Raw genomic sequence first — 27127 nt, forward strand, 5'->3', positions numbered from 1 at the left:
GTGAATAACAATCTGTTTAGCACACAAGAACAGGGAATAAAAGAAGGAAGAAAGAAGAATGGCTAGATTTTCATGAATGTTCATATCATCGTCTGTGATCAGATACAACAGGTTCCTATAGTTCGTAGAAAAACATAATTGATACCAGGAATAGCTCATTTTTTGCATGCATCCCAAGAGTGCATTGTTCCCTGCAAAGATTTTGGCTACAAAGACTCCTTACATTGCTTTAATCCTTTCCAAAATCGGCGTTGTAGTGCGAACTGGACTCGAGTTTCTTTGCTTCGTTCAGTTTCCGTACTGCCTGAACATCACAAGACAATGAAAGTGAGTATGAGAAGAAAATGCCATCTCTCTGTAGGGATCTGTTCGAATACAATGGCTACTAAAGCGAGAAAGAAAAAGTAACCTTCATGAAATCTTCGTGGATGACATAGTCGCGTTCGGCTCGAATAGCCGACATTCCAGCTTCGGTGCAGACATTCCGCATATCAGCTCCATTAAATCCCTACACAGAGGATAGTTTTATGCATTACAGATTATGGACAAAGCTACTAAAAGAAATCAATTAAACAAGAAAACTAGCAGGGTTACCTCTGCAAGCTTTACAACAGCTTCATAGTCGATTTCACCATGCTTGGCAATTCCAGCAGCATGAATCTTAAGGATCTCCGTTCTGGATTGCTCATTCGGCAAAGGTATCTCAATTTTACGGTCCAATCGTCCTGGCCGAAGAAGTGCAGGGTCCAGAACATCCGGTCTGTTTGTAGCCATTATCATTTTGACCTATGGTATCCTCAAAGTAATCGTCTTGTGTTAGGAAAACACAAATTTGGAGAAAGATAATCGCAGTAAGAGAAATCCGAATAAGGAGACAAACAGTTAAGTCATGGCATGATCGGGAACATGATCAAGATCAACACCTCATACTTATATCTTCACAAGGCAACATTTCGTTTGTTTTTGTGTAGATATATGGTTTTCTCAGTTTCTTATAAAAAAAAAATATCTTCACAAGGCATACGACCTTATATCACACAGGCAAGACAACCAAAATCAGAAAAAGAACACTTTGTATATGCCGAAGACCAGAAATTCAGTATACAGCCTTGGCTACTAGTAGGAGGATAGTCGTAAGATTCCACGTCGGTTGGGGAAGAAAACGAAGCATTTTTTATAAGGGTGTGGAAATCTCTTCCTAGCAGACTCGTTTTAAAAACCTTGAGGGGAAGCTCGAAAGAAAAAATCCAAAGAAGACAATATCTACTAGCGGTGGGCTTGGGATGTTACAGTCCACTATACTACACCTCGGAAATTCAGTATATAAACAAAAATACTATAAAAATTTTCATTCAGTCGTTTTAAAAACTTTTAATACAAAAACAGTTATAACAATTAAAGAATCACAGAAGTAAAAAGAATCACAGAAGTAATTCAACGAACATCGTCTAGGTTAACACATTTAAGATATAGTATTCTATCAACTTTAAAGACCCCTCATCTCATAGGATTTTCGGGTACCGATGTTCGTAAGATACTTGAATATCTAAATATCAAAGATACCTTCATAACAAACGTTGGAATCTAAATATGTAAGAGAAAAGTCTGGAATTCCCAAAAGAACAAACAAGGGATCAGAAGATTTGGACATACCTTACCAAGTTGATCAAAACCATCAAGCTGATTAAGTAACTCCATCAACGTTCGCTGAATTTCACGATCTGCACTTGTTCCTTCACTGAATCTCCGCCCACCAATGGCATCAATCTCGTCCATAAAAATTATGCAGGGCTAAGCAAAGAAAAGATTAGTGTATGACTTATGAGTCACAATTTTCGTACAAAATCATAACAAAACAAGTTCATACCACATCAGAACTTACCTGGTGATCACGTGCATATCCAAACATTTCACGGATTAACCTCGCACTTTCTCCAATGTACTTATCAATTATAGCACTCGATACAACCTAAAGCAAAGATAGAAGCTAATAGTTAATAGTTATACCTTAACTAGGAAGGAGGGGAAGATTAAAGTTGGCATCCATTTCAGTATTTGGAGAAAATTCAACCTTTAAGAAGTTGGCATCTATGTTGCTTGCAATTGCTCTTGCTAACAATGTCTTGCCAGTACCAGGAGGGCCATACAGAAGAACACCCTTTGAATAAAAATGCAGAAACTATTAGCCAGAAAACCAGAATTTGGTAAACCCGTCAACCGTGCGCGCGAGAGAGGGAATACCTTGGGAGGTTTGATGCCAACTCTAAGGAAAAGCTCAGGATTCATGAGAGGTAGCTCAATGGACTCCCTAAGTTCCCTAATTTGATCAGATAAGCCACCCACAGCAGAATAGCTAACATTGCCAGGATCTTCGCGCAACATATTATACACGACGGGATCTACCTATCAGATCAAATTAGATCAAAACATTTAGGGCAATCGTGCATTAGAGGTTACTACCTTCGTTCCTTATCCTATATAATCATGGAGTACACACAATAAATCTAACTTACTTCACGTGGAAGAGCCCTCATAATGGTGAGTGTTGTCATATCAAGAACAACTCTAGTACCAGATGTTAATTTTTCTTTATCCACCTTACTGCGGCATCCAACCACATACCTCGGTCCACTGCTTGCTTTGACAATCACTGAAATCACAAAGACAGAGACATCCACCAACATTATCAACCAATTTGAGGTAACTTTCCATATGAACAAATACAAGGAATAACAAGAAAATATACAGCGTTCGTTGTCAAGTGGCCTGAGAACTTCTCCAATGATCTGGCCAACACTTTGCAGAGACTTCAAATCATCTTCCGTCTTGTTAAATTCTTTCTTTGCAGCTCGCAAATTCTCCCTCACTGAAAATCATAAATCAAAGATAATTTCTCAAGAAAACGCAAGACAATCAAGAATTTCAGCTTATATTATCACATATCACAAGAAAAATAGAAATGTAGCAAAATACGCAAACTCATTTCCCATAACTTCCTAGAAATGTATCATCTCCACAAACGTTTTTCAATTCCCAAATCATCCCCATCTTTCCAATACCCACACGAATCTACACGAACTTTCTCAGGGACCAAAAGTTAAATCGGGGGCTGAATTACAACACTCTAAAACCAAGATGCATAAATCTCGTAGTCCATAAGACTTCCATTTCCGAAGAGCCAAAACCTTTAGGAACGACTAGAACCAGAATTCACAGAGTACAATAAAAACAGGAGCGGATTATAAAGTTGGGTATTGAGGGACAGACGAGATCGGACTCTGGCGTCTAACTCTTTGTGCTGGAGGAGCTTCTTGCGGTAATCATTGACCGCCGTGAGACGCCGTGCGGCTTCTTCTCCATCAGCCATTTTTGGTGATCGAACTGGTAGTCGGAGCTCGAAGTTCCCGTGGATTTATCAGAGAAAGCTTGGGAAGCAAGAAGCTTTAGATGCTCTCTCTTTCTGCAAATTGTTTTCCTTCTGCCCCCAATCTATAGCCTACGCTTTATAAGAATCCTGATACGACGCCGTTTCTTCCATATTGATTTTCTTTTTCTTTAGATATATTAGAGGTTTCTTTTTTTTTTAGATATATTAGAGGTGGTTTAGTTCAAGGTTTTACTTATAATGCCTCGAAAAATATTGTCCGGTAAAAAGAAACTATACGACCCGTCTTAATGGCTATCAGATTTATATTGTTTAATATATTAGAGAAAAACGGGAATTTGTACTCATAAGTTATTAAAAAACATGAAAATTTTAGAATCTACATCCAACCGTTATTACGAACTGGATCCTTAATCGTAATTTTTTTTTTCATTTAATTCAACGACGTGGACTTGTTCGAACTTGTAGCCCCTTGATCAATGGTAGATCTCAAACAAAAGATTCTTGCAGTAATATTACAAATAAAACAGTTCATAATCTTTCCAATCAGCCGTATATTGTGTAAACTGTGTCACAGTTGCCATGTTTTGGTAAATGACAATCACAGTGGACAATTCCTCTCTCAGCTTGGGAAAATAAATTAACAAGACAACAAAACAGCCATATTTTCATGAATATTCATCATCTCCCATTGGTAATCAGATTCAAGCAAGTTCCTATTATGTCTAACTTCTAATATAAGCACCAGTGATACCAGGAAAAAGCTCGGTTTTGCCTGCTTGCATCCGAAAACTGCATCGTCTTGTTGGGACGGGAAGTTATGTGCTTGAAAAAGTTTTTGGCCACCAAGAGTAAAATACCCGACTTCAGTCTTTTCCGAAATCAGCACTGTAGTGTGCACTGGACTCGAGTTTCTTAGCTTCGTTCAGTTTTCGTACTGCCTGAACATCAAAAGATGATAAAGGTGATAATGGGAAGAAAGAACCTTCTGCCTGTAGGTAACCAACTAATCTCAACAAGGTAAGGAGTATGCTATACAATGCTGGAGAAATTAATGCTAAATTACCTTCATGAAATCTTCGTGGATGACATAGTCACGTTCAGCACGGATAGCTGACATTCCAGCTTCGGTGCACACATTTCGCAAATCAGCTCCATTAAAGCCCTGGACGAATGAGAGTTTCAAACATGCATAGATTGTGAATAGAAGAAAGAAATCGGATAAATAAGAACTAGCCGGATACCTCTGCAAGCTTTACGACAGCTTCGTAATCAATCTCGCCATGCTTGGCAATTCCAGCTGCATGAATCTTAAGGATCTCCGTTCTGGACTGCTCATTTGGCAGAGGAATCTCTATTTTGCGGTCCAATCGCCCTGGTCGAAGAAGTGCAGGGTCAAGAACATCTGGCCTGTTTGTGGCCATTATCATTTTGACCTGCAGTGCCAGTTTCAAGTTAATAATCTTTTGTTATGAAAGCAAAATATTTGTAAGAAATTCCAAATCAGATCTAAGACAAACAATCAAGTGTCCACATGATCAGCAACAAGATCAAAGACCTTACGTTTTCGGTTTAGCTAGTTGCATGATATTATATCATCACACAGGCAAATAAGACAATTAGAATAAGAATGAACACGTTCTTCGTATTTGGCCACCGACTTCATTATCTGTCTATCCTTACTAGTTACTGCCATACATAAACATGTAAACAATATACAAATTATAAATATGTTTAAGTAAAAGCAGTTAGATTCTTCATGAGATGATTCTTTCTTTTTTTCTTTTTTTATGAAAATTTATAGCATCCGTCATTTTGATGGGCACCTGGATACTGATGTTCATAGGTATCTTTGCATATACGAATATCCAAAGCTGCCTTCAAACAAGTTCGAAAGGAAGGCCAAAGATGTAACATCAGATTCTTAACAATAATATTCAAAACACCCACTATTCCGTTGGGCATCTGGATCAGGTTCATGGGATATTGGAAATCTAGATATCCATGAGAAGTTCATTGTTCCCATAAAACGAAGAGTCAGCAAATCCAGACATACCTTGCCAAGCTGATCAAAACCATCAAGCTGATTAAGCAACTCCATCAATGTTCGTTGAATTTCCCGGTCCGCACTTGTTCCCTCACTGAATCTCCGCCCACCAATGGCATCAATCTCATCCATAAAAATTATGCAGGGCTAAGCACAGAAAGGAACAGGGCATGCATTATGAAACACCTTTCCTAATAGAATCACACAAAGAGAAGTTCATACTCATAAGAACTTACCTGATGATCACGTGCATATCCAAACATCTCCCGTATTAACCTTGCACTTTCTCCAATGTACTTATCAATTATGGCACTCGATACAACCTATACTTCAATAAAGAGAAGAGAGAAGCTAGTAGTTATATATTAGTTGAGGAAGAGGGGTGTATTAACGTCGTTTCTGTACATGGAGAAAATTCAACCTTTAAGAAGTTGGCATCTATGTTACTCGCAATTGCTCTTGCCAACAATGTCTTGCCAGTACCGGGAGGGCCGTAGAGAAGCACACCCTTCGAGCGAAAAGTGAACAAATAATGTGAGTAAGAAAGGGAGGATTTGGTAATCCCATCAAAGAGATAGATAGATAGATAGTACCTTGGGAGGCTTGATACCAACCCTAAGGAAAAGCTCAGGATTCATGAGAGGTAGCTCAATCGACTCCCTCAATTCTCTAATTTGATCAGACAAACCACCCACAGCAGAATAGCTAACATTGCCAGGATCTTCATGCAACATATTATACACGACGGGATCTACCTATCAGATCAAATTATATAAAAACATTTAGGACAATCCCCCTTATAACCATTCGAGTATACACAAAAATCTAACTTACTTCGCGAGGAAGAGCCCTCATAATGGTGAGCGTTGTCATATCAAGTACCACTCTAGTACCAGACGTCAATTTTTCCTTATCGACCTTAGTACGGCATCCAACCACGTATCTTGGTCCACTGCTTGCTTTGACAATCACTGAAATCACAATGGCAGAAATAATCCTACATTGTCAACGGATTCGAGAGAATTTCATCTCACAAAGCAATTCAAGGACTAAGAAGAGAATTACAGCGTTCATTGTCAAGTGGCCTGAGAACTTCTCCAATAATCTGGCCAACACTTTGCAGAGACTTCAAATCATCTTCCGTCTTGTTAAATTCTTTCTTTGCACCTCGTAAATTCTCCCTCACTGGAAACATAAATTAAACATAATCTTTAAGGCCTCCATAAAATAAACAAGAATCTCAGCTTCCATTACCACTTCACGAAATACCAACTAATAAAGTCAAGCACTAAAGATGTGTAGCAAAGGGAAATGATAACAAACCATCAAGAACATAACCCATTTCCCATAACGTTTTCTAATTTCCACAATGATCATATTTTCCTTACAGATACAACTAAATCAAACTATATACAAGGCGGCATGGAAATACAAGAGCTATGAGCCTTAAGCTTAGATGCTGCAATTTCACAATACAAGGAACGGCCGCTGCAGAAGATCAAAACCTAAAACTACTCCAATCGGCAAAATTCATCGAGACGACTAATTACGGACTTCACAGAGTAAAAACAGTAGTAGATTATGAACTTGGTTAGGAAGGAACATACGAGATCGGACTCTAGCATCGAGCTCTTTGTGCTGAAGGAGTTTCTTCCGGTAGTCATTGACCGCCGTAAGACGCCGTGCGGCTTCTTCTCCATCCGCCATTTTTGCTGTCGCAGTTGGGAATCGAATTTTTCTGAGTAAGCTTGAGGATCAAGAAGCCCTAAGTTACCAAATTCTCACTTCTGTTACTTCCTTCCCCTGCTTTAAGCCTCAACCTTTCTTTTTGGTTAAGTCATCAAAAAGTTGGGGTTTGTTTTGGAAAAAACTTCAAATAATTAAGAGATAAAATGAGGGTTTATTTATTTATTCATAATTTAATCATTTTTATGTTAATAACAAATTTCAATGTCCAAGCCATGACCTATTTGAGGCCTCATCGAGAATTTCAATGAACGAGTCTGGAGTTATAAACATGTTAAATTTCACTTTAAATGGAGATCGAACGAGCATTCTACATTGTCGTATGACCTCTCGTGTATTAGAGATGCATATTGAATATGTTTTAGAATGTACTATAGGGAGAGACGTGATGTTAACTCTCTATCACCTTTGAGTCTATGTCCTATAAGTCGCCCCATGACGCATAGATGTAACATAGTTGGGTAAAATCGAGTGAGCATGGAAAACAAGCGTCTTGGATGGATGTCAGCATTACTTCTCTTCCCACGAGCCAGAGGGTGCAATATATGGTTGGGCTTCAATAAGGTATGTAGAAATAAGTTGACATGAACCCTCGAGTTGTCATATCTTGTTAGTGTTTAGATGGATAGATGTTTGGAAGGTTTGTAATGAAAAGTTACTGCATAGGTCTATTCTCAATAAGTATACTCAGAGAGAATAATGAAGTTTGATGACATCCCTATTGTAACATCTCAAACTTACCGCTAGCCGACATTGTCTTCTTTAGGCTGTCCATTTTGGGCTTCTTCTCAAGGTTTTTAAAACGCGTCTACTGGTGACTAACCCTACTCCGACAATGGCTCGCACCGTCTGGTGACTGGACTTGATACCATTTGTAACCGCCAGTAAACAATATCATACCATTGTAGAGAGTCATGGTTACTAATATAGTATCAGAGCCGAACACCAGCAATGTGCCAACGAGGACGCTAGGCTCCCAAGGGGGGGGGGATTGTGAGATCCCACATCAGTTGGGGAGGGGAACCACAGACACATTTTAAGACTATGAAGCTGACAACGATACGTAACGGGCTAAAGTAGACAATATATGTTAGCGGTGAACTTGAGTTGTAACACTCGTGCTCGAGAATGAAATTCTAAAGTGCTGTAACGGAACCCCAAGAGTTTACAGTTACGTTTTGACTTTTAGATTTCATCTGAGCTTTTTGATTGCTCTAAAAGTCGGAATAAGAAGATTTGAATTTCTAACCTTTTAATCACAGACATGCCTCTAACTAGTTGAGTTATATTCAAATTGGAATTATGAAAGTACCACTTATCAACGGATGAGAATTTGGTTAATGCATGTCCATGTCAGTCACGTGCTAAAAACTTGGACACACCGATGCTTGTGGGGGCACATATTGGTCACTTATTAGCACAGTAAGTCACTCATACTTGTTGTCGTCTCATTACTTTCAGGTCTATTAGTAAGGTGTGTCCATATCCGTCACGTGCCAAAAACTTGGACACACAGATACTTGTGGGTGCACATATTGCTCACTTATTAGCACAGTAGGTCACTCATACTCGTCGTTGTCTCGTTACTTTCAGGTCTATTCTCGCTCAACCATAACCATTTTAACCATGAATTCTGACAAAACATTATTTTCATGAAGGCTGTCAAATTGGTTGCCAGCAATGAGTAGCTGTAGCAGGCTTGCCAGAGGTGCAACTAGTCAATTGCTTATACTCATCTCTTTGTTCTTGCAAAATGGCTACTGTTCTGCTTATCTTCTCAAGAACAACTTGCCTTCCCATATACTTTCCAACAGCTGTTGCCTCTTGTTCTAATCTTTTCATCAGATATTATTGGGGTTCAGCACGAAAACGACGTAGGATTTAGATACCGACACGTTACCCGAATCTAAAAACCTTCGTAAACGCTTTCAATATGCAAATCCCTAGTTCACGAATGCTAAAATCCTCTAACCAAATTGAGAAATTCGATCTAACAATTTTATCGAAGAATAAGACCTTTAGACTTAACATTTTTTTCACGGAAGTTTTGAAGTTTATATTGCATGATTGAGATGTCTTGTTTCATGTCTAAACTCAAACATCATTAAAGCTAAACTCAACAACTAATGTCAGGTTAAGAAGAATCAAGTATAAACAAAAGTTCTAAGATATTTCAAGTGGGGTTTCATTTTATTCTTAAATAATTATAAATTCTCGTGTAAATCTAAATTTATGGTGTTTCATTAATGCATTTTTCAAAGTTGGCGGTGAACCAATGAACATGATATTGAGGACTGAGGATTATTGAGAGTGAGTCCCACGTTAGTTAATTGAATGAAAGATCATAGATTTATAAGCGAGGAATACTATCTCCATTGGTATGAGACCTTTTGGGGAAGGCCAAAGCATAGCCATGGGACTCGTGATTCCTAACACATGAACCAAGCAATACGAGTGTTGGAAATGGGGCAGAGCAGTACATTATTCGTCCAGCATTTTGAATGTTTTGATCCACCGTCGTTTTGTGCTTCTCCGCAACCAATGATGACCTCCTAAAAAACGAGCCCTCTTCACTATATACAACAAACATATTCCTTTCCTCATCCATTCCACTATCTATCTACCGGGAAACCGCCGTGTTCACCGTCGTAAAGGGCGGAAATATCCTCTGCCCGGTGGCGAGAATGTGACGTGGATCAAACTTCATCTTCCTTTGCTGAAACTCCGGCCACTTATCGCCGAAATGCTCCGCCCATTCCCGCTCCGTCGTGTAGTGAGGCAGGTACTGTTTCACTTTGATCCCCTCCTTAGCGCAGAATGCCAAAATCTGATGATTCTGGTCGCTTAAATACTCCAACGACTGCGTTGGCTCGCCGTTGTCCAACGCCGACCGGAGCAAGGCCACTAGGTAGAACACGTCATCCTCCGGGACCACCGCGGAGCTCCTGGGGTCCCACCTACACAGGGAAAAGGGAAACAACTGTAAGAGAAGGGATGGGGTATAGAATTGATAGTTTTTGAGCCAATCAATGGGACCCCAAGTGTGGGGGTCGTTAGATAAGCAGCCAAAATGTCCATTAAAACACTGCAAACGGAATACGTCAACTGGACAGGGACACGATCCCCGTCCGTAGGTCCAACGTAGAAGATCTCCTGACACCAGAATCTTCTCCCTTGGACAATCTCCACAGTCCGATTTGTCCATTCAAAACTAGACCCTCCCATGTATTTATCAATCCAAGCTGGCTAGGCCTTCCTCTCATGTCTTATCCCCAATTTTTCAAATTTTAATATTTTTTAAAATTAATAATAAATTAATAAATTTAAACGGGTTCGATTCAACCTAATTTAATTTTAGACCAACCTAATTTAATTTTAACCCAACTCAAACTATACAGGTTAGGTTAGACTGGTCGGTAGGAACTAATCGAGAGCTATCAAAATTTGGAAATCTTTCCCTATATTAAATAATAATAATTATTATTATTATTTTTGCATGTTGCATGCAGAAAGTGATTGCTATTTTATTTTAATTTATATTAAATATATAAAAAAGTTAATAAGAACTAACTTGTGCTTGTTCATTTTAATTTATATTAAATATATAAAAAAGTTAATAAGAACTAACTTGTGCTTGTTCATGGGGTAGATGAGGATGGGCCCACTGGTGTTATTTCCCAAAATGCCCTTGAAAATTCCACGGTCAAAATCGGCGATTCTTGACTTGGGGACGAAGAGGTTGAGCCATGGATGTGGAACATCCCATAAGCCTTTTGACCGGAGCTTCAACTCGGCCTTATGAACCCGGTCAAGAAAGTCCACGTAAGCCAAGTCCGTTGTGAAAACCGACTCGGGTATGTAATCCAGCTCCTTCAATAACGCCTCAACTTCCTGCTTAAACGCCGTCGTTTTGAGTCAGTTTTGAATTTCAAAATTTTAAATTAAAAAAAAAAAAAAAAAAAAAAAACAGGTTTTGCTGCAAAGCAGGTGCTACTTTTTTGTCAGAGGATAAGTTTGATTCCAATCAATCTTAAAATTAAAACAATTTTAAAAAAAAGAAAAGAAAAAAGAGAATAATTTGGTAGTTGAAGACCGTAGATTTAGTATTATTATTTAATGTCGGATTAAGGAAAAATAAATTCCTTAAAAAAAATAATTTGATTCACACAAGATCTTCTTCCCATCTATTATTCTTCTCCTAAGCCTTAATTATTTTAATTATATCCAAAACTAATTATATTTATTGAATAAATAAAATAAAATAAAACCAGACACACACAAGCAACAAACAACAACGTTGGCCCACTTCCTTAAAACTCTCTGAATCATTTGGGAAAAAATCCAATTTCAAAGAGTGGAAAAAATCCAATTTCAAAGAGTGGAAAAAAAACAACCCCATTTGAAAATCAAGACAAAACCCAAATACAGCTTGCAAAATGGCATAAAAATTATTACTTTGATGGCCTGGAATGTTCGTAAATTCAGCTATCCGACAAACAAACAAACAAAAATTGGGTTCCAAAACATACCGATAAAAATTATTCGATCAAATCACTACATTATGGCTAACAGTTCTTAACCGTTGGATGAGAATTTAAAAATCCGTTCTTTACAAAAATGTTCGCTGTTATCTTGTCTGTATAGTATGTGTTTTCGGGTAAAGAAGACGAAGGCAATGATTGAAGACGATGATTAATGATCAATGATAATTATTAGGGTATGGGTTTACCTGATCAACGGTGGGAGATGCGGATTCATGGTAGTTTTTTGTGATCTCCAAGCAGTATAAAACATCTCCATCTGGCTTGTTGTTGAAGGAGGAGATTTTAACCGGATTAGCCGGTGAGAAGAAGGATGATCTCCAGTTGTTGATTAGAGCTTCATCAACGATCACGAAGCCTTCCACGTAGTCAAATTTCTCATTCTCTGGCTTTGCATGTAACGATATTAGCCATTCTTGATTCTTCCTAAATGCTTCAAAATTTGAGTATAGAACTCGAATCCACCGGACCTGTATTTTTTATTTAATTTAATTTAATATTTATTTGCATGGAAAGGACAGGAAAATAGCTTAATTGCTTTTTAGTACCCTTTCCGGCGCGGGTTCGAGCAGGATTCTTGCTCGTGTTATGATCCCAAATTGTCCTAATCCACCAAGAACTGCGTGGAAAAGATCTGGATTTTCTTCGTTTGAACATTTGATTATCTCCCCGTTTCCTGTTACAAATTTAATTTAATTTAATTTTTTTTTGTAATTAATTGAATAATTTATCGTGAAATTCATGCATTTTTGTGGGTTTAATTGGAGGAGAAAAAAATGGACCTGTCACGACATCGAGTTCATGGACATTGCTGATCTGAGGGCCGTGGTTGAAGGCTTGGCCGCTGATTCCGCCGTTGGAGAGTGTCCCGCCAACGGATAAATACAAATAATCCGTCCACGATCTCGGCGCCAATCCATACCCCAAAGTCGATTTCAGCACGTCAATCCACAGCTCTCCGCCCCATACATCCACAAATTTCTCTCTCTCCGCCACCACAGGTTGCGGCGGAGAACTCCTCTCGCCGCCGCGTCGGTGCCGTCTTCCACCGCCGTTCATTTCAATCACCACCCCATTCCCCGTCTGCGTTTGCCCATTTATCGAATGTCCATGTCCTCTCGCTGACACCGTAAACCCACCATACTCCCCTTCCTCCTCCGCCGCCGCCGCCGCCGCTGCTGCCCGGATTAATCTGGCCACGTCATCAGCAGAGGCTGGGTGTAAGACAGCGAGAGGAGGATTCCGCGTCATGAGGCCAAAATCGACAGAAGCGATTTGGACGTCGGAGGGGTCGACGGAAAGTAGGCCGTCGATTCCGAGGCGGGGAAGCTCCGCCGTCGGACCCATGTTGAGTCCGACAGTGGCTATCAAACGACAGAAGGCAAAGGCTAAGAGAAGCTTAGTAGTCATCTTTGTTGAATCATTAATGAATAATTTGAAGTTGGCGGCGGCGGCGGTGATCGGACGGCGGTGGTTATGGCGGTGGCAGTGTTGCATGGGATGGGAACAGATAAAAAATTTAAAAAAATAACAAAAAAAAATGAAATCTTTTATTGCAGAGAAAAAATAGAAGTCTGTGTTGAAGTGTAACGTAAGACTAAGGATATATATTGGCGCTTTTAAGATTTTCTGGACGCAAAATCATGCACCTAAGCATTTTTCTTTTTTTTCTTTTTTTTTTTTTTTTACTTATGTTATTATTATTTATTATTATTAATTATTATTATTTTCCTTCTTTTTCTTGGGGAACGCACAGATTTTCCCAGAAGACAAACAGAAAAGGAAAACTTTAACTAAAATATAAATAAATAAATAAATATATATATATATATATATATATTATGTGTGTGTATATATATATATATATATACATACACACATACCTCAGTCTCTCTCTCTACTAATTTCGACTTTTTAGTAAAACTTGGGTAGCTTTGCACGTGTCGGACTTTTTTTTAATTATTATATATATATATATATGCAGCTTTTTTTTTCTTGCTTTTTCATTTATATTTTTGTATTCATTTAAGAAATAAAATTTTATTTGTTTTTTCACAAAATTTTATAATATTTATTTTTATTAGTCAATTAAGAATTGTGAGTTTAAAATAATAAAGTAAGAAAAACATTTTACCATCTTTTTTTTTTTTTCGTTCACAAATATCATTTATTTTTCAACTATAAAGAATTGAAAATTGAGAGTGAAAAAGAGTGAGTTAAGTAAAATGGTTCATAAAATTAAGTTTTTTATTTAATTTTTCTATCATCTAAATAATATAATTTATTTTCAACTGATAATTTAAATAATTAGGTGAGAAAGACATTTAATTTAAACTTTATAATGTCAGAAATTTTGTGGAAAATAAATGTTATTCTTTAAATACAATATTTAATATAAATAAACAACAAGAAAGGGTACAAATCCATATATATATATATTGTTATTAAAATTTAACCATTAATTTATTTAATATTAGATGAAATATAAATAAACAAAAGCTAAGTTTTATTTTGAGTCCAATAAATACAAAAAAATATTAAGATATCTCCATTTTTTTTTTCTCTCTCTAAAATTTGGTAAATTCAATTAGGCCAAACTCTCAAGCGTTGCCACGTGGCATTTCACGTGCAAGGATGAGGTAGGCACGTGTGAACTCGAGGAGACTGTGTAAAGGGCTAGATGAAAGGGGGGCCCGCGCCGGGCCCCATTCGTGGATACGGAGGATCTGCCTCGGGTCACGAGCATGGGCTATAATCAAGTGTGTTCACAACTTTCTGCAACCATCTCCCACACCCAATCCCATCTCCACACGTGCTTCCAGTTTTCCATCCCGCCCATTTTCGTAAATTTCCAAATAACCAGGGGCATAAAAGTCCATAAACAATATTCTCTTCGACCCCTACTCTACACCCTCCCCTAATCCACTTGGAAAAAACAAATATATATATATATATATATAGTATCTAAGCCTATTACAGATAATTTGTTATTATTAATTTAATTAAAAAAATAATAGTTAAATCCCATTCTCAAGTGGGTATATTTGAAAAATCAACCAAAATATGTTTAGCATGAAATTATTATTTTATTTCACTAATTCAATATAATAATTAAATTTAGAAAAAATAAAATTAAGTCGGAGTGATACATAAAAATTTAAATAATATTTTAACGCGAATTATTTACATGATTAATAATAGGGTTAGGCGAATACATATAATAATATTGAAATAATAATAAGAATAAAGTTTTTTAATAAATAATAATAAATTAATGTATTGTTTTTGTGACAAGTACTGGTCTGTATTCGAGGGGGCCTATAATGTCCGGAAAGAAAATGATTGGCCAATAAATGAGTGCAATGTTTCCAATTATTAAAAATGTATCCATTTTTTTATTTATTTAACATTTAAAACGCTATTAAATAATTATTTATAGATTTTACATTGAATTAGCCATCTAAAATGATTTAATACTTATTTTGCTTATTAATTAAACCAATTTAAATTTTGTAATTATTTACAATTATTTTTAAATTTACTAACATTTGACCAGTCAACCTCGTTAGTTAACCAACTATACATTATATTATGGTGTTGAAATATTAGGAAAAATATCATTTTTTTTTTTGTAGCATCATATAGTATGAATAGGACTAGGAATTAGAAGGATATTTGGCACATTATATAAATTAAATAAATGACCATGAAATATATTTTAATTTCTTATGACAAATATGTTAAATATTAAATAGTTGACAAAGATTTTGTTATTTGGACGAAGAAATATATTATATTTTAAAATTAATCTCTGTATATGATTTCAAATTTTTAATTAACGATGGAATAAATATGTCATTATTTATAAACGGTTTAAGCATACCTCAACGAATGAGGATATAAATTATCGTTTCAAGGATAGATGACTCGAGTATTCAAACGAAAAGACGGAATTGCCCTTTTCTCTCTCTTCCAATCTTTAGAGAAGGAAAGGAAAAAGGGGTTTTTATTCCTTCAGTTTCTCAAAGATCAAATCTTTTTTCTATTTTGGTTAAAGGTTAAAAAGGAAAAAAACACACAAAAAAAACAGCTTTTTTTAACCTAAAAGTTAATTTCTCTCTCTAAACTTTAAAAAAATAAATAAAAATAAAAAAGCTTAGGCTTATAACTGAAAAGGAACACAGAATCCATGGGCTCTATTTGTTTTGATTATACACGTCAGATTCTTCACTTTTTTCTCTCTCTAAAAAGATTAAAAAAAGAAAATTAATAGTAATTAATATTTGGAATTTAATTCTTGGTTTTTACAGCTCACTCCTCATTTGTTTTCATTATCCTTTAATTTCTTTTTCTGACCAATGATTCAGCTTTTTTTAATTAATCAGAGATTTTAATGTTTGGAAGAGTAATTAGGTTAATTAGATTCTGTGCTCAGCTTTTTCTTTTCTTTTTATTTTTTCATATATATTATTTCATTTAATAACAAAATAATAATCTTGATATAAATTAATATTTTAAATATTTATGTCTGAGGTCAGAATAAATAAAATATTACTATAGTAGAATTTAAGAATTTATTTAATTTTTAAAAAAATTAATTTAGTAGCTGTTTTTGAAATTTAAGCTCGTTTCTTTTTTTTTTTTTAATTTAAATATTGTGGTCCGAGAAATATTTGAATTCTTAACTAAATTTTAAAAATAAAAAACTACTTTTCTTATGATCTTTAAAATTGAGCTTTAACACGTGAGTACGAGAAAGACTTAGATGTGAGTGTTTATAAACTTACATTTCAATGGTTATCAAACAGAACCTAAATAATTATCGAACAGAACTAATCATTAAAATCAATGATATGAATTCAATTACTAACTCTTTGCATGTGCCCGAAGGACCAATTAGAAGCAAGGTTAAGAAGATTCAAAAGACCTATACATTGCATCTTCAAAGGTTAGCTAATGTACAAGTTGAAATAAAGACTCTTAAGCCCAAATTTTTTTGACTAGAAGACTTTGACTTTGGTAGTTATCTTTTTGGCCTATTGAAAGGCAGGTAATATTCATGAATCATTGTTGAATACAAACAAAACGTGTTCTTGATGCCTTTTTGATGTTTTTCTTTTTCAAATTTTACTTTAGGTTTGATGTTTAAACCGATTCATTAAATTAGTTTTGATCAAGCTAATTCTGGAGTGAGTCGTCTTGGAATCTAAGAGTGACCATCATAGACTTCAAGTTCGATCTAAGAGTCATTCATCTTCTAACCAGCTCTTGGTTGGAATCATTTTGTTAAGTTAATTTTCCTTGTGAACGTTTCCAAGGATTCTAGAAGAACTTCTGGCTTTGCAAAATTCAACATTGTTGGCGCTTATCAATCAAATAATCCGTTAAATATAATTTTAAACAAAAAAAAACTCAAATATGAAATATCATCATATGCAGGGAATAATATGATAAACGTTATTGATTAGATTAGGTTAAACATTATATTCCCTCCCAACTTTATTACTTCTCTCACAGTTTCATATCAGAACAATTTGAACATAGACGATTTGGATGCCCTTTGGCCTCCTAGCCAATGCTGCATGTGTACTCCAATGGCATCCAAATACAAGCTGCTTCTTCCATGGAACCCAACCACTTTGCCCTCCGTCGTCGTCGACGTGAAAAAGTTCCCTATCTCCTCCCCGAACGGACCGAACTTCCCCCTACTTGTGTAGAAAGTAAGCGACTTTATAACTTGTTGTCGCTCGCCTTTACCGACGTAACCGTAATATCCCGATATACAAGTCAGTACTTCGTGTGGATAATCCAATTTTACCTGCAAATACAGCCAGAAAACATGTTTGGTTCATTGTGGATGTAAAAGAAGCTGTTGAAAAGTACTTGGTAGTACCCGATGTATGCTTGTTCCACTGTTTCCTCCATGCTTGACTGACCAAACCGATTGTTTGTTTCGATCATACTCGATTTGAATCGAACAAAACGCTTCGAGAGACCGTGTTAAGTATATCTGTTTAATGCCAGAGAATACCCCATCATCCCATGGTTTACCCCCGTCCCCGCCCCACGGTCCCGGTCCACAAGGTGCCGGTTCTTTTACGACACCACGAGTAATCTATGAAACAAATAACTCGTCTATAAGCTCTTTCATGACTAAGAAACATCTAAATGGTTAGCAGAGTTAGAGAGTACCTCTTCAAGTGCTCCTCCTTTTGAAGGTGCCACTTTCTTAGTCCAAGGGACAAGCTCATTTCCAAGAAGTGGTGGTCGTGCGGCAGGAACGATTTCACTGGAGGGAGGACGAGACGCCGGGGTCACCTTTCCTTCGACTAAGTGCACGCCAAGAGCATCTAGGAACAAGCCTTTCCTGCCATGAAATCCAACAATCTTTCCCTCCTTGACGTTGGTACTAAACGGGGTTCCTAGCGCCTCCCCGAACGGCCCGTACTTGGCTTTTGTAGTATGGAATGTGAGTGACTTGATAACATTAGGTCCCATGTACATTACAGGCCCATAATGTCCAGTTACATGAGTCAAGATTTCATAGGGATAATCAAAAACAACCTGCAAAATGGTCGGTCACGACTACGAGAAAAACACGACAGAGAAAGTAAGAACTTAAACGAAATTATACACGAAATACATTCACCTTGTCATGTTTGAATCCTCCTTTTCCACCTGCTCGGGTTCCCCATATAGATTCCTCATCCCAAGCATACAGAACTTTTATATATACAATACCGACATTTCGCGACACATTAATTTCCCTAATACCGGAGTAATGTCCATCATCAAATGTAGTTCCACCCGAGCCACCCCACGGTCCACACGGTACCGCATTTTCAACTTTCGACGGTCCCTTCTTCACCGGCCTCTGAGATGACCATCACCAACTGTTATTTGAGTTCACTTGAAACAAGACAAATAAAAGCGTAAAAGAAAAAAGGTTTCGTCTCACCTTGTCTGTGGATTCATCGTCACTCGATTCCGAGCTCGAGGAACTAGATACTTGTTTCGAGATAGTATTTGGAAGAGGCTTTTTGAATTCATCCTTCTGTCGTAGAGCAAGAACAATATCATAATTTTGCCCAACACTTCCTTGTATAATTGAATAGCCTTCACTTTCAGCCTTACAAGCAACGTAATTCGGTGACTGAATCATTCCTTTAGATGGCGTTTGTATTGGCATAGGCTTTAGGTAAACTCCAATGGCATCCAGGTACAATCCACTCCTGCCATGGAACCCAACAATCTTGCCCTCGGTCGCTGGGAACGAGAAAATCGTTCCTAGTTCGACCCCATACGGCCCGAACTTCCTTTTGTTGCTCATAAAAGTCAGGGATCGCACATAAACTTTGTCGAACGACACAAAGCTACCGTAGTGTCCACGGATCATAGTCAAGTACTCGTCTGGGAAATCGAGCTTCACCTGTAAAACCAATAATGAAAAGATAACACACAGAGGTACTCCTGTATTCTTCATCAACGATCAAACTAAATTTCACCACAAAGATGTTTCGAAATTATCGAGCAAACAATCGATGATCCAACAAAGTATGGGGTTACCGTGTCTGTTTTAGTGCCACCGTTTCCTCCATGTTTATCTGACCAAATCGAACTTCCCTTCACATCATATTGAATCTTGATCGAGTCGATACCAGCTCCATGGCAAATTACCAGCTGCCTGATGGTCGAAAAAACTCCATCGTCCCAATAATTTCCACCTGTTCCTCCAAAAGGACCAGCCGAGATCGGCTTGATTTTTCGAGAACCATCAGAATTCTGCGCGGGAAAAACGAACTTTTAACTGGTTGTGGAAAACAAAGTGTATGCAATCAAATAATAGAAAGCAAATGAATAGCAGCTACCATTGTTGTTACAGAAACAAAAGACAAGACAAGTAAAGAGAGCAATGATTTTCTTGAACTTCGATGTCTGTGTAGAACAATTGCAGTGTGCCACGGCCTGTGAGGAATTTATTTGAGCCAAAAAGGCATAGAGAAGAGAATCAAGGTTTCAAAAGCTTTTTCAAATGATATGGGGAAGATAGATTCCAAATTTCACTAAGGAGGGGAAATATTTACTAGAAAAGAATCTGATCCTTCCATACAATAGAAAATGAAATCTTAAAAAACAATTGTAGCGTTTCGCAATAGATTCTAATATGTTTGGTATTCTTATTATTCTTTCATCTCCTTGCGTCACTTCGGTATGAAATTAAACATTTTGTACTGAAAAGTGACTTACGTAGGTATGAATTCCCAAGAGATCCCACGTCGGTTGGAGAGAAGAACGAAGCATTCTTTAGAAGGGTGTGGAAACCTCTTCCTAGCAGACGTGCTTTAAAAACCTTGAGGGGAAGCTCGGAAGGGAAAATCCAAAGAGGACAATATTTGCTAGCGGTGGGCTTGAGCTGTTACATAATCTCTCCCCGGGAGCCCGAAGGTGCCCATATTACCCTACATCATTTAAGCCAGTTTAGATGTACAGGCTTTCTTGATCTGCAGGTAACCATCATAGCCTTTGCAGAAAATGATAATCGGTTAGTACGAAGCAGCTTGACAATCAATAATGGCACGTTCACTCATAGAGGGACAGCTGAATTATCAGTAAACAGCCATCCGTACGAAGATTTCTTATAACCAAAGACGAAGAAAAATCGAGATGGACGAAAAATCAGTCTCGGTGAACAACAGCGAAGCTAAGGAGGTAAAACCATACCAATTGGACATGAAGCTAGAAAGTGACTATGTAACAACCAAAGCCGACCACTAGCAGATATTGTTCGCTTTGACCCGTTATGTATCACCATCAGCCTCATAGTTTTAAAATGCGTTTACTAGGGAGAGGTTTCCACACTCTTATAAGGAATGCTTCTTTCCCCTCTCCAACTAATGTGGAATCTCACAATCCACCCCCCTTGGGGGCCCAACATCCTCGTTGGCACACCGCCCGGTAACTGGTTCTGATACCATTTGTAACCGTTCAAGCCCACTGACAACAAATATTGCCTTCTTTGCCCGTTACGTATCACTGTCAGCCTCACAGTTTTAAGACGCGTCTACTAGGGAGAGATTTTCACACCCTTATAAGAAATGTTTTGTTCTCCTCCCCAACCAACGTGGAATCTCACAATCCACCCCCCTTGGGGGCCCAACATCCTCGTTGGCACACCACCCGGTAACTGGCTCTGATACCATTTGTAATAGCTCAAGCCCACTGACAACAAATATTGCCTTCTTTGCCCGTTACGTATCACTATCAGCCTCACAGTTTTAGAGACGCGTCTACTAGGGAGAGATTTTCACACCCTTATAAGAAATGTTTTGTTCTCCTCCCCAACCAACGTGGAATCTCACAATCCACCCCCCTTGAGGACCCAACATCCTCGTTGGCACACCGTTCGATGACTGGCTTTGATACCATTTGTAACAACCCAAGCCCATTGATAGCAAATATTGTCCGCTTTGGGCCATTACATACAACCGTCAGCCTCACGGTTTTAAAACGCATCTACTAGGGAGAGATTTCCACACCCTTATAAGGAATGTTTCGTTCCCCTTTCCAACCAATATAGAATCTCACAGACTACCCCTCACAACATGGGAATAACGCAAATCATGAAAGACTGGTTCGACCAAGAAGCTTTTTCCATAACCTCATCAAAAACCAAGGATCATTTCAACCTAAATGTGTCATGTCATTATACAGTAAACTATGCACCCAAACAAGCATGTAATGTCGAAATGCTATAAGAATTATACTAATAAATAGATAAAACAGTGAGTACCATAAAACAAATATTTGAAACGTCGTACGTTCCGAACAAATTTATTTCGTTACCTATAAATAGATCGCAAACCTGTCAAAATGCGTTATGAACAATTCATTCTCAGCATAATCCAAATTCTACACGAATATGTCTAACCAATCTTCACAACTGCACATTCCCTGAGATCATCTTTTCAAGCAACTACCCTCTTCTAAGAACAGCTTACACCATGTTCAAGGCTACCAATAATCCCCACAAGAACAACAGCCATTCTTGAAATGGTGCAGGCATTTTGAGTCACTTAAATATATTTCACATCCATGAGCCTCTGAGACATACTTGGCCATCTGATGACAGTCTCCACATATTCTCAAGTTTTTCACGATTTTTATTCTTTTCGGTTTGTGAGACGAGCCAATAAGGCCAAAAGCAAATGCAAACTTTTCACAGTGGAACCCGCCAATTTTTTCTTCCTTCGGTTCGTCGTCAATAGAAAGCTGATGGTGATTATTAAATTTCTTTACTTTCCCTACAATGCCTTTTATCCAAGTGTTTAGAACGTCGACTTTGGAATGATCGCCATTGACGAAAAAATAGACTTTGTTCCCGACTTCAACCCAGCACTGTGCTGTACATTTCTTCATTGCACTCTCTCTTCCAAGCTTTCTCACTTTTAAAGCTTGTTCAGATTTCCCATATAAAGCATATGCCTGTATTAATAAACGGTAAATCACATGATTATCAGGCTCCAATTCAAGTAGGTGCTCGGCTGCTCGTACTGCCAAGTGTAAGTTCCCATGAAACCTCGAGGCAGTCAGTAGGCTGGTCCAGATAGAGACATCTGGTTCTGTAGGCATGTTTTCGATGAACTCGATTGCATCGGTAAGCCTCCCAGAACGTCCATAAAGATCAACCATAGCTGAATAATGATCTAAAGTTGGCAGAATTTGATGTTCTTCAGTGATGCTAGAAAAAACATGTCGTCCCCTGTCGACCATCCCAGCAATGCCACAGGCATAAATAATACTAGCCAGTGTACCTCGGTTCGGCCTAATTCCAAACCTTTTCATCTGATCGAACAAATGAAATGCAGCATCTGAGCAACCATGTAAAATATATCCTGCAATAATTGAATTCCAGGTGATAATATCTTTCGACGACATGCCATCAAAGATGTTTCTTGAATATTGAATGTTCCCCGACTTGGCATACGTGTCTATAAGCGAGTTCGCAACAGGAAGCTCCGATTCCAGGTTTCTACGCAACACACAGCCATGGATTTCCTTTATTTTCTTCTCTGCCATTACATTTGCACAAACTGGTAAGATACTCAAGATAGTCACTGAATTAGGATTAAAATTAAGAGACTGCATTTGTCGAAATATTGCTAGAGCTTTGTTCTTTTCACCGAGCCGGTGGTACCCCGCAATAAGAGAATTCCAGGACGCCGTGTTCGGATTAACCTCCTCATCATTTTCCATCATTTGAAAGAGGTTCATAGCTTGATCCTCATCTCCATTGTGTATACACCCTGATATCATCACATTCCATGTCACAACATTAGGCATTACATTTGATTCCCGTAATCTCATAAAAAGTTCATATGCTTTACCACAGTATCCACCCTGACAATATCCTCCAATCATCGAGTTCCACGTATAAATATCTTTTTCTAAAATTGTATCAAAGACATGATGAGCAGCTTCCAATTTTCCACATTTAGAATACATATCAATAAGTGAATTCCCAACCAATACCTGATGAGCAATTCCCATTTTAATTGCTAAACAATGTATTTCCAGTCCTTTTTGCAGCGATTTTAAGGAAGCACACGCTGACGTCACGCTCGTAATAGTTACAGCATTTGGTTCAACCCCTGCTAGAATCATCTCCTTGAAGAAATCCAATGCCAGATTAATCCTGCTGCTTTGAGCAAAACCCGAAATCATCGAAGTCCAAGTATAGACATCAGGAGTGATCCCCATACTTTCCATCTTCTTCTTCAATTCTATAACAAGATTACATTTCCCCAACTGGCTATAACTAGCAATCAGTATGTTACAAGTAACCAAACCCGGTTTGAATCCTTGATCGTTCATCGTGTCGAGCAATGTCCTAGCTTCATCGCCATGTCCCTTCCGGCAATAGCCAGCTATTATAGCATTCCAAGAGACCTCATCTCTTTCGTCCATGTTCTCAAAGAACTTCCTAGCCAAACTCAAATTCCCACATTTAACCAATGCCGTCAAAATAGAATTGCTTACACGCATAGAACAACTCAACCCACATCGAATAACCACAGAATGCATCAACTTCAAAGTTTCAAGATCCTCGCAATTCCCACAAGCTTGTAGTATTCTTGGGAAAAGAAAAGCATCAGGCAGTACTCCATCACCCATCATCAAAAAGAAAAGTTCAACTACTTCTTTCCATCTCTGCTCTCTTGAATATGCGCCTATCATTGCCGACCAAGTGTACAAATTTCTCTCCGGCATTTCATCAAACACCTTACGTGCATCTTTTAGAAACCCACATTTCGCATACATGCTTACTAGCTTCGTCTCGACAAATGGGTTCACCTGATCAACTAAACAGAGACGAACATGAAGCTCACGACCCACTTCAATAGAATCCGCATCTATGCAAGTTTGAAGCAAATTGATATACGTGTTGGTGCTTAACTTAGACCCATGTCTGGACATTGAATCAATGGCGGATATGGCTTCTCGGAGGAGACCATGGCGGCAAAGGTAACTCAAATGGTCGTCATTGGACTTCGAACTGGATTTCTGGGTGAAAAATATAGTAGTTTGAGTTGGTTTTGAGGAGAATTTAAGGGGTTTGGTTTTGATAATTGAAGCGGGGACGGAAATTGGAGGCTTTGTTTGGCAAGGAATCGCCAGTTTCTCCATTGTTAATCAGAGAGTAGAGTTCTTCACACCCTTCCAAAGTTCATAGGCTCACTCACAACTTGTTAATTAAAATAACCAAATGAAGATCAGAAGATGCCGCAGGTGTGGACGTGGCGCCTCCTCCACAGGCTCTAGTGGATGGGGTTACTGGATACTGTTTCCACTTTTTTATTTATTTATTTATTTATTTAATTTTATTAAAATATCATTTTCGTCGTGGCCTTTAAATTTTAATCAATTACTTATGATTTTTTCAATTTCATAAAGAAAATTTGGAAAAATCTATAATAAGCTAACTAAGAGAGTAAATATAAGATTTTTTTTAAAAAAAATTACATCCATTAAATTTTGACGATTTAAATATTATTTTGGTTTTTGTAATTATCTTCAATTATATGACTTTAATTTGTGATCTCTTAATAAATCCTAAATTTAATCTTTTAAAATTAATTTTTTATTAAAAAAAAAATCCTAATAGATTTTTAAATCATTGTCGTTATCTCTCATCCACAATTTTTAAATCATTGTCGTAGATTATTGAAATCTCTTTATTTCGACATTTAAGGATTTAACAATCTATTAGCACGACTAAATTTTAGGACATAGCTCTGATACCATGTTAGATGAATACTACTCGCCACAATAGTATGATATTGTCACTTTGAGCATAAACTCTAGTGACTTTAATTTGGGCAATCCCAAAGAGCTCACCAGTAGAGAGAGTATTCTTTGATTATAAATCCATGATCATTCCCTAAATTAACAGATGAAACTTTCGTCATCTAGAGGTGATTAAATTTGAAAATCATGCCAACTCTAGAGTTCAACAAATTCCTAATCCATTTATTCCGCATTGAATCCAGCAGCTTCTATACAATTAGCACCATAATCATATTTGAGTTGCGCACATAATCCAATTTCTGTAAGGAGAATCAAAAACAGTAAACATCTTAGACAATGTTATGAAATCCACAAGTAGATCAAAATCGAAGCCGGAATCATCCTTGTTACACCATACCGAGGATAAGAAGAACACACATCCTCCAAGCTGACTGTCTAAGCAGTAGAAGCAGCAGCTGCTGGAGTTTTAAGCTCTTCTATTTTCCTCAATAGCGCCGCTCTATCAGTACCAACAATCCTGTGAGATTTTTGCCCTCTTTTCAGGAAAATAAACGTCGGTAATGCCTCAATATCCCACTTGAAAGCAACACGCTGCAGAGAGAAACAGAAGTCACTGTTGGGATCAAGTAAAAAAGAAAAGAGCTCTAGCGCATGCTACAGTATTCAACAATATCTTGAAGAGACAGAACTATTGAAATATGATGTGATGGATAGGAAAGAGCAAAAAGAGCTTAAGTATGTTTACTTTCAATTCATCGACGTCTACTTCCAGGAAAATGACACTAGGATGATTCTTAGCCAATTGTGAGACATATGGAGCAATTAATCGGCGTGGCCCGCACCAGGAAGCAGTAAAATGCACCACAATCTATCAAAGCAAAACTTAAGAAACATCAGGAACAAAAAAATTGACACAAACTGTAACAATAGCCTGTAATACAGAATCAGTCAAGCGTGGTCAAGCAAAACAGCACAATCAAGTTCAAGGTCATACTAAAGAAAAAGGAAAAGTGTAACAGTGAAGGATTGAAGTCCAGAAGAATACAAATCAAACGATTCCACTAAGACGTTAAAAAGAAAACCTAGATATCGTAAATTTCAATACGATCATTCAATATTGATAAATCGAATATATAATTAGCCTAAGAGATCAGAAATCCTGGCGAATCCATCGCGACTTTTACCAAAACATTGAACAATCTCCAAACAGGAAAAGAATAGAAAAAGAAAAGGCAAAAGGAATCAGGAAACGTGAAAGTGCTTTTCAACATATATCCATCGGAATCCATTAAAATGCAGAAATGAAGAATCTGAAAAATCAAAAGACTATACCAGTTTTCCAGATTCTCTCAACAATACAGCATTCCATTCAGAAGTACTACGACAGGCAATCACATTTCCTTCTTGAGCCATTGGCTTACACAGAAATCGGAGACCAGCAAAAATTGTTCTCTGGATCAAAAACAGCAACGATACAGAAATGGCGATGGGCCGGTATTTATAGAACGAGGGGTGGGACTGGTCTCCGGTTCCTCGCTTTTTTTACTAATTTTAAAATTATTGAAAATTTTTATGTTCTATTTATTTTAAAATATTTATAATGCATTTTATAATTAAAAATGATTAAAATTAGAATTAAAATATTAAAAGGATAATTAAACCATACATTATTTTTATGTAACATGCGACACATGGAAAAATATAATAAACAGAAATTGTGAATAAACTAATGAAATTTGACTAAATGTTTTCTTCTCAAATATTTAATTTTTTATATTTTTATTTTTAAATGAATTAATTTTCCTTTTTGAAATTTCATATTTTTTATTTTTATGTTCATCTGTTTATAATTCGAGTATTAAAAAAGAATAACTAAATTAATAATAATAAAGGTTTTAAAAGGTTAAGGAATTGGATTCTCCGCTATGGCCTTATGGCCCATTTATGGCCCATCATTTTTTAAGTCTATAGGGCTTCTCTACGGTGCAAACTTGGGCCCATTAACATGCAATTAAATTAAATTAAATTAATGAAAAAATAAAGAATCTCGTCCACTAAAGAAAATGAAAATTATGAAATTTGACTTTTTTTTTTTTTTTTTTT

General features: G+C 37.2%; 5 protein-coding genes across 5 annotated transcripts; all 5 read right to left on the reverse strand.

The window, feature by feature from the left end:
- Position 1: 1 nt before the first annotated feature.
- LOC111462569 (26S proteasome regulatory subunit S10B homolog B) lies at positions 2-3497 on the reverse strand. The gene is made up of 10 exons (XM_023106179.1): positions 3268-3497; positions 2747-2866; positions 2514-2650; positions 2242-2403; positions 2072-2158; positions 1883-1969; positions 1654-1791; positions 595-786; positions 410-508; positions 2-304 (listed from the first exon to the last, which is right to left on the reverse strand). The coding sequence occupies exons 1-10, from the start codon at positions 3365-3367 to the stop codon at positions 230-232; spliced, it is 1197 nt and encodes a 398-aa protein (XP_022961947.1). The 5' UTR covers positions 3368-3497; the 3' UTR covers positions 2-229.
- Positions 3498-3900: 403 nt separating this feature from the next.
- Positions 3901-7261, reverse strand: LOC111462570 (26S proteasome regulatory subunit S10B homolog B-like). Its single transcript, XM_023106180.1, has 10 exons — positions 7040-7261; positions 6498-6617; positions 6267-6403; positions 6026-6187; positions 5854-5940; positions 5669-5755; positions 5442-5579; positions 4630-4821; positions 4452-4550; positions 3901-4326 (listed from the first exon to the last, which is right to left on the reverse strand). Exons 1-10 carry the CDS (start codon positions 7137-7139, stop codon positions 4252-4254), a joined length of 1197 nt encoding a protein of 398 aa, XP_022961948.1. The 5' UTR covers positions 7140-7261; the 3' UTR covers positions 3901-4251.
- Positions 7262-9773: 2512 nt separating this feature from the next.
- On the reverse strand, positions 9774-13284 carry LOC111462337 (cytokinin dehydrogenase 5-like). The gene is made up of 5 exons (XM_023105849.1): positions 12502-13284; positions 12268-12395; positions 11908-12189; positions 10807-11069; positions 9774-10135 (listed from the first exon to the last, which is right to left on the reverse strand). Exons 1-5 carry the CDS (start codon positions 13214-13216, stop codon positions 9799-9801), a joined length of 1725 nt encoding a protein of 574 aa, XP_022961617.1. The 5' UTR covers positions 13217-13284; the 3' UTR covers positions 9774-9798.
- Positions 13285-17126: 3842 nt separating this feature from the next.
- Positions 17127-24459, reverse strand: LOC111462963 (pentatricopeptide repeat-containing protein At1g19720). The gene is made up of 9 exons (XM_023106797.1): positions 21735-24459; positions 21429-21482; positions 19588-19696; positions 19286-19501; positions 18678-19148; positions 18369-18593; positions 17912-18283; positions 17613-17834; positions 17127-17537 (listed from the first exon to the last, which is right to left on the reverse strand). The coding sequence occupies exons 1-9, from the start codon at positions 24401-24403 to the stop codon at positions 17244-17246; spliced, it is 4632 nt and encodes a 1543-aa protein (XP_022962565.1). The 5' UTR covers positions 24404-24459; the 3' UTR covers positions 17127-17243.
- A 676-nt stretch (positions 24460-25135) lies between these two features.
- On the reverse strand, positions 25136-26490 carry LOC111462787 (thioredoxin H-type-like). The gene is made up of 4 exons (XM_023106523.1): positions 26357-26490; positions 25770-25892; positions 25422-25615; positions 25136-25323 (listed from the first exon to the last, which is right to left on the reverse strand). Exons 1-3 carry the CDS (start codon positions 26435-26437, stop codon positions 25460-25462), a joined length of 360 nt encoding a protein of 119 aa, XP_022962291.1. The 5' UTR covers positions 26438-26490; the 3' UTR covers positions 25136-25323; positions 25422-25459.
- Between the last annotated feature and the right edge of the window lie 637 nt (positions 26491-27127).

This window comes from Cucurbita moschata, unplaced genomic scaffold, assembly GCF_002738365.1.
Source record: "Cucurbita moschata cultivar Rifu unplaced genomic scaffold, Cmos_1.0 Cmo_Scf00027, whole genome shotgun sequence".
Classification (NCBI taxonomy): Eukaryota; Viridiplantae; Streptophyta; class Magnoliopsida; order Cucurbitales; family Cucurbitaceae; genus Cucurbita; species Cucurbita moschata.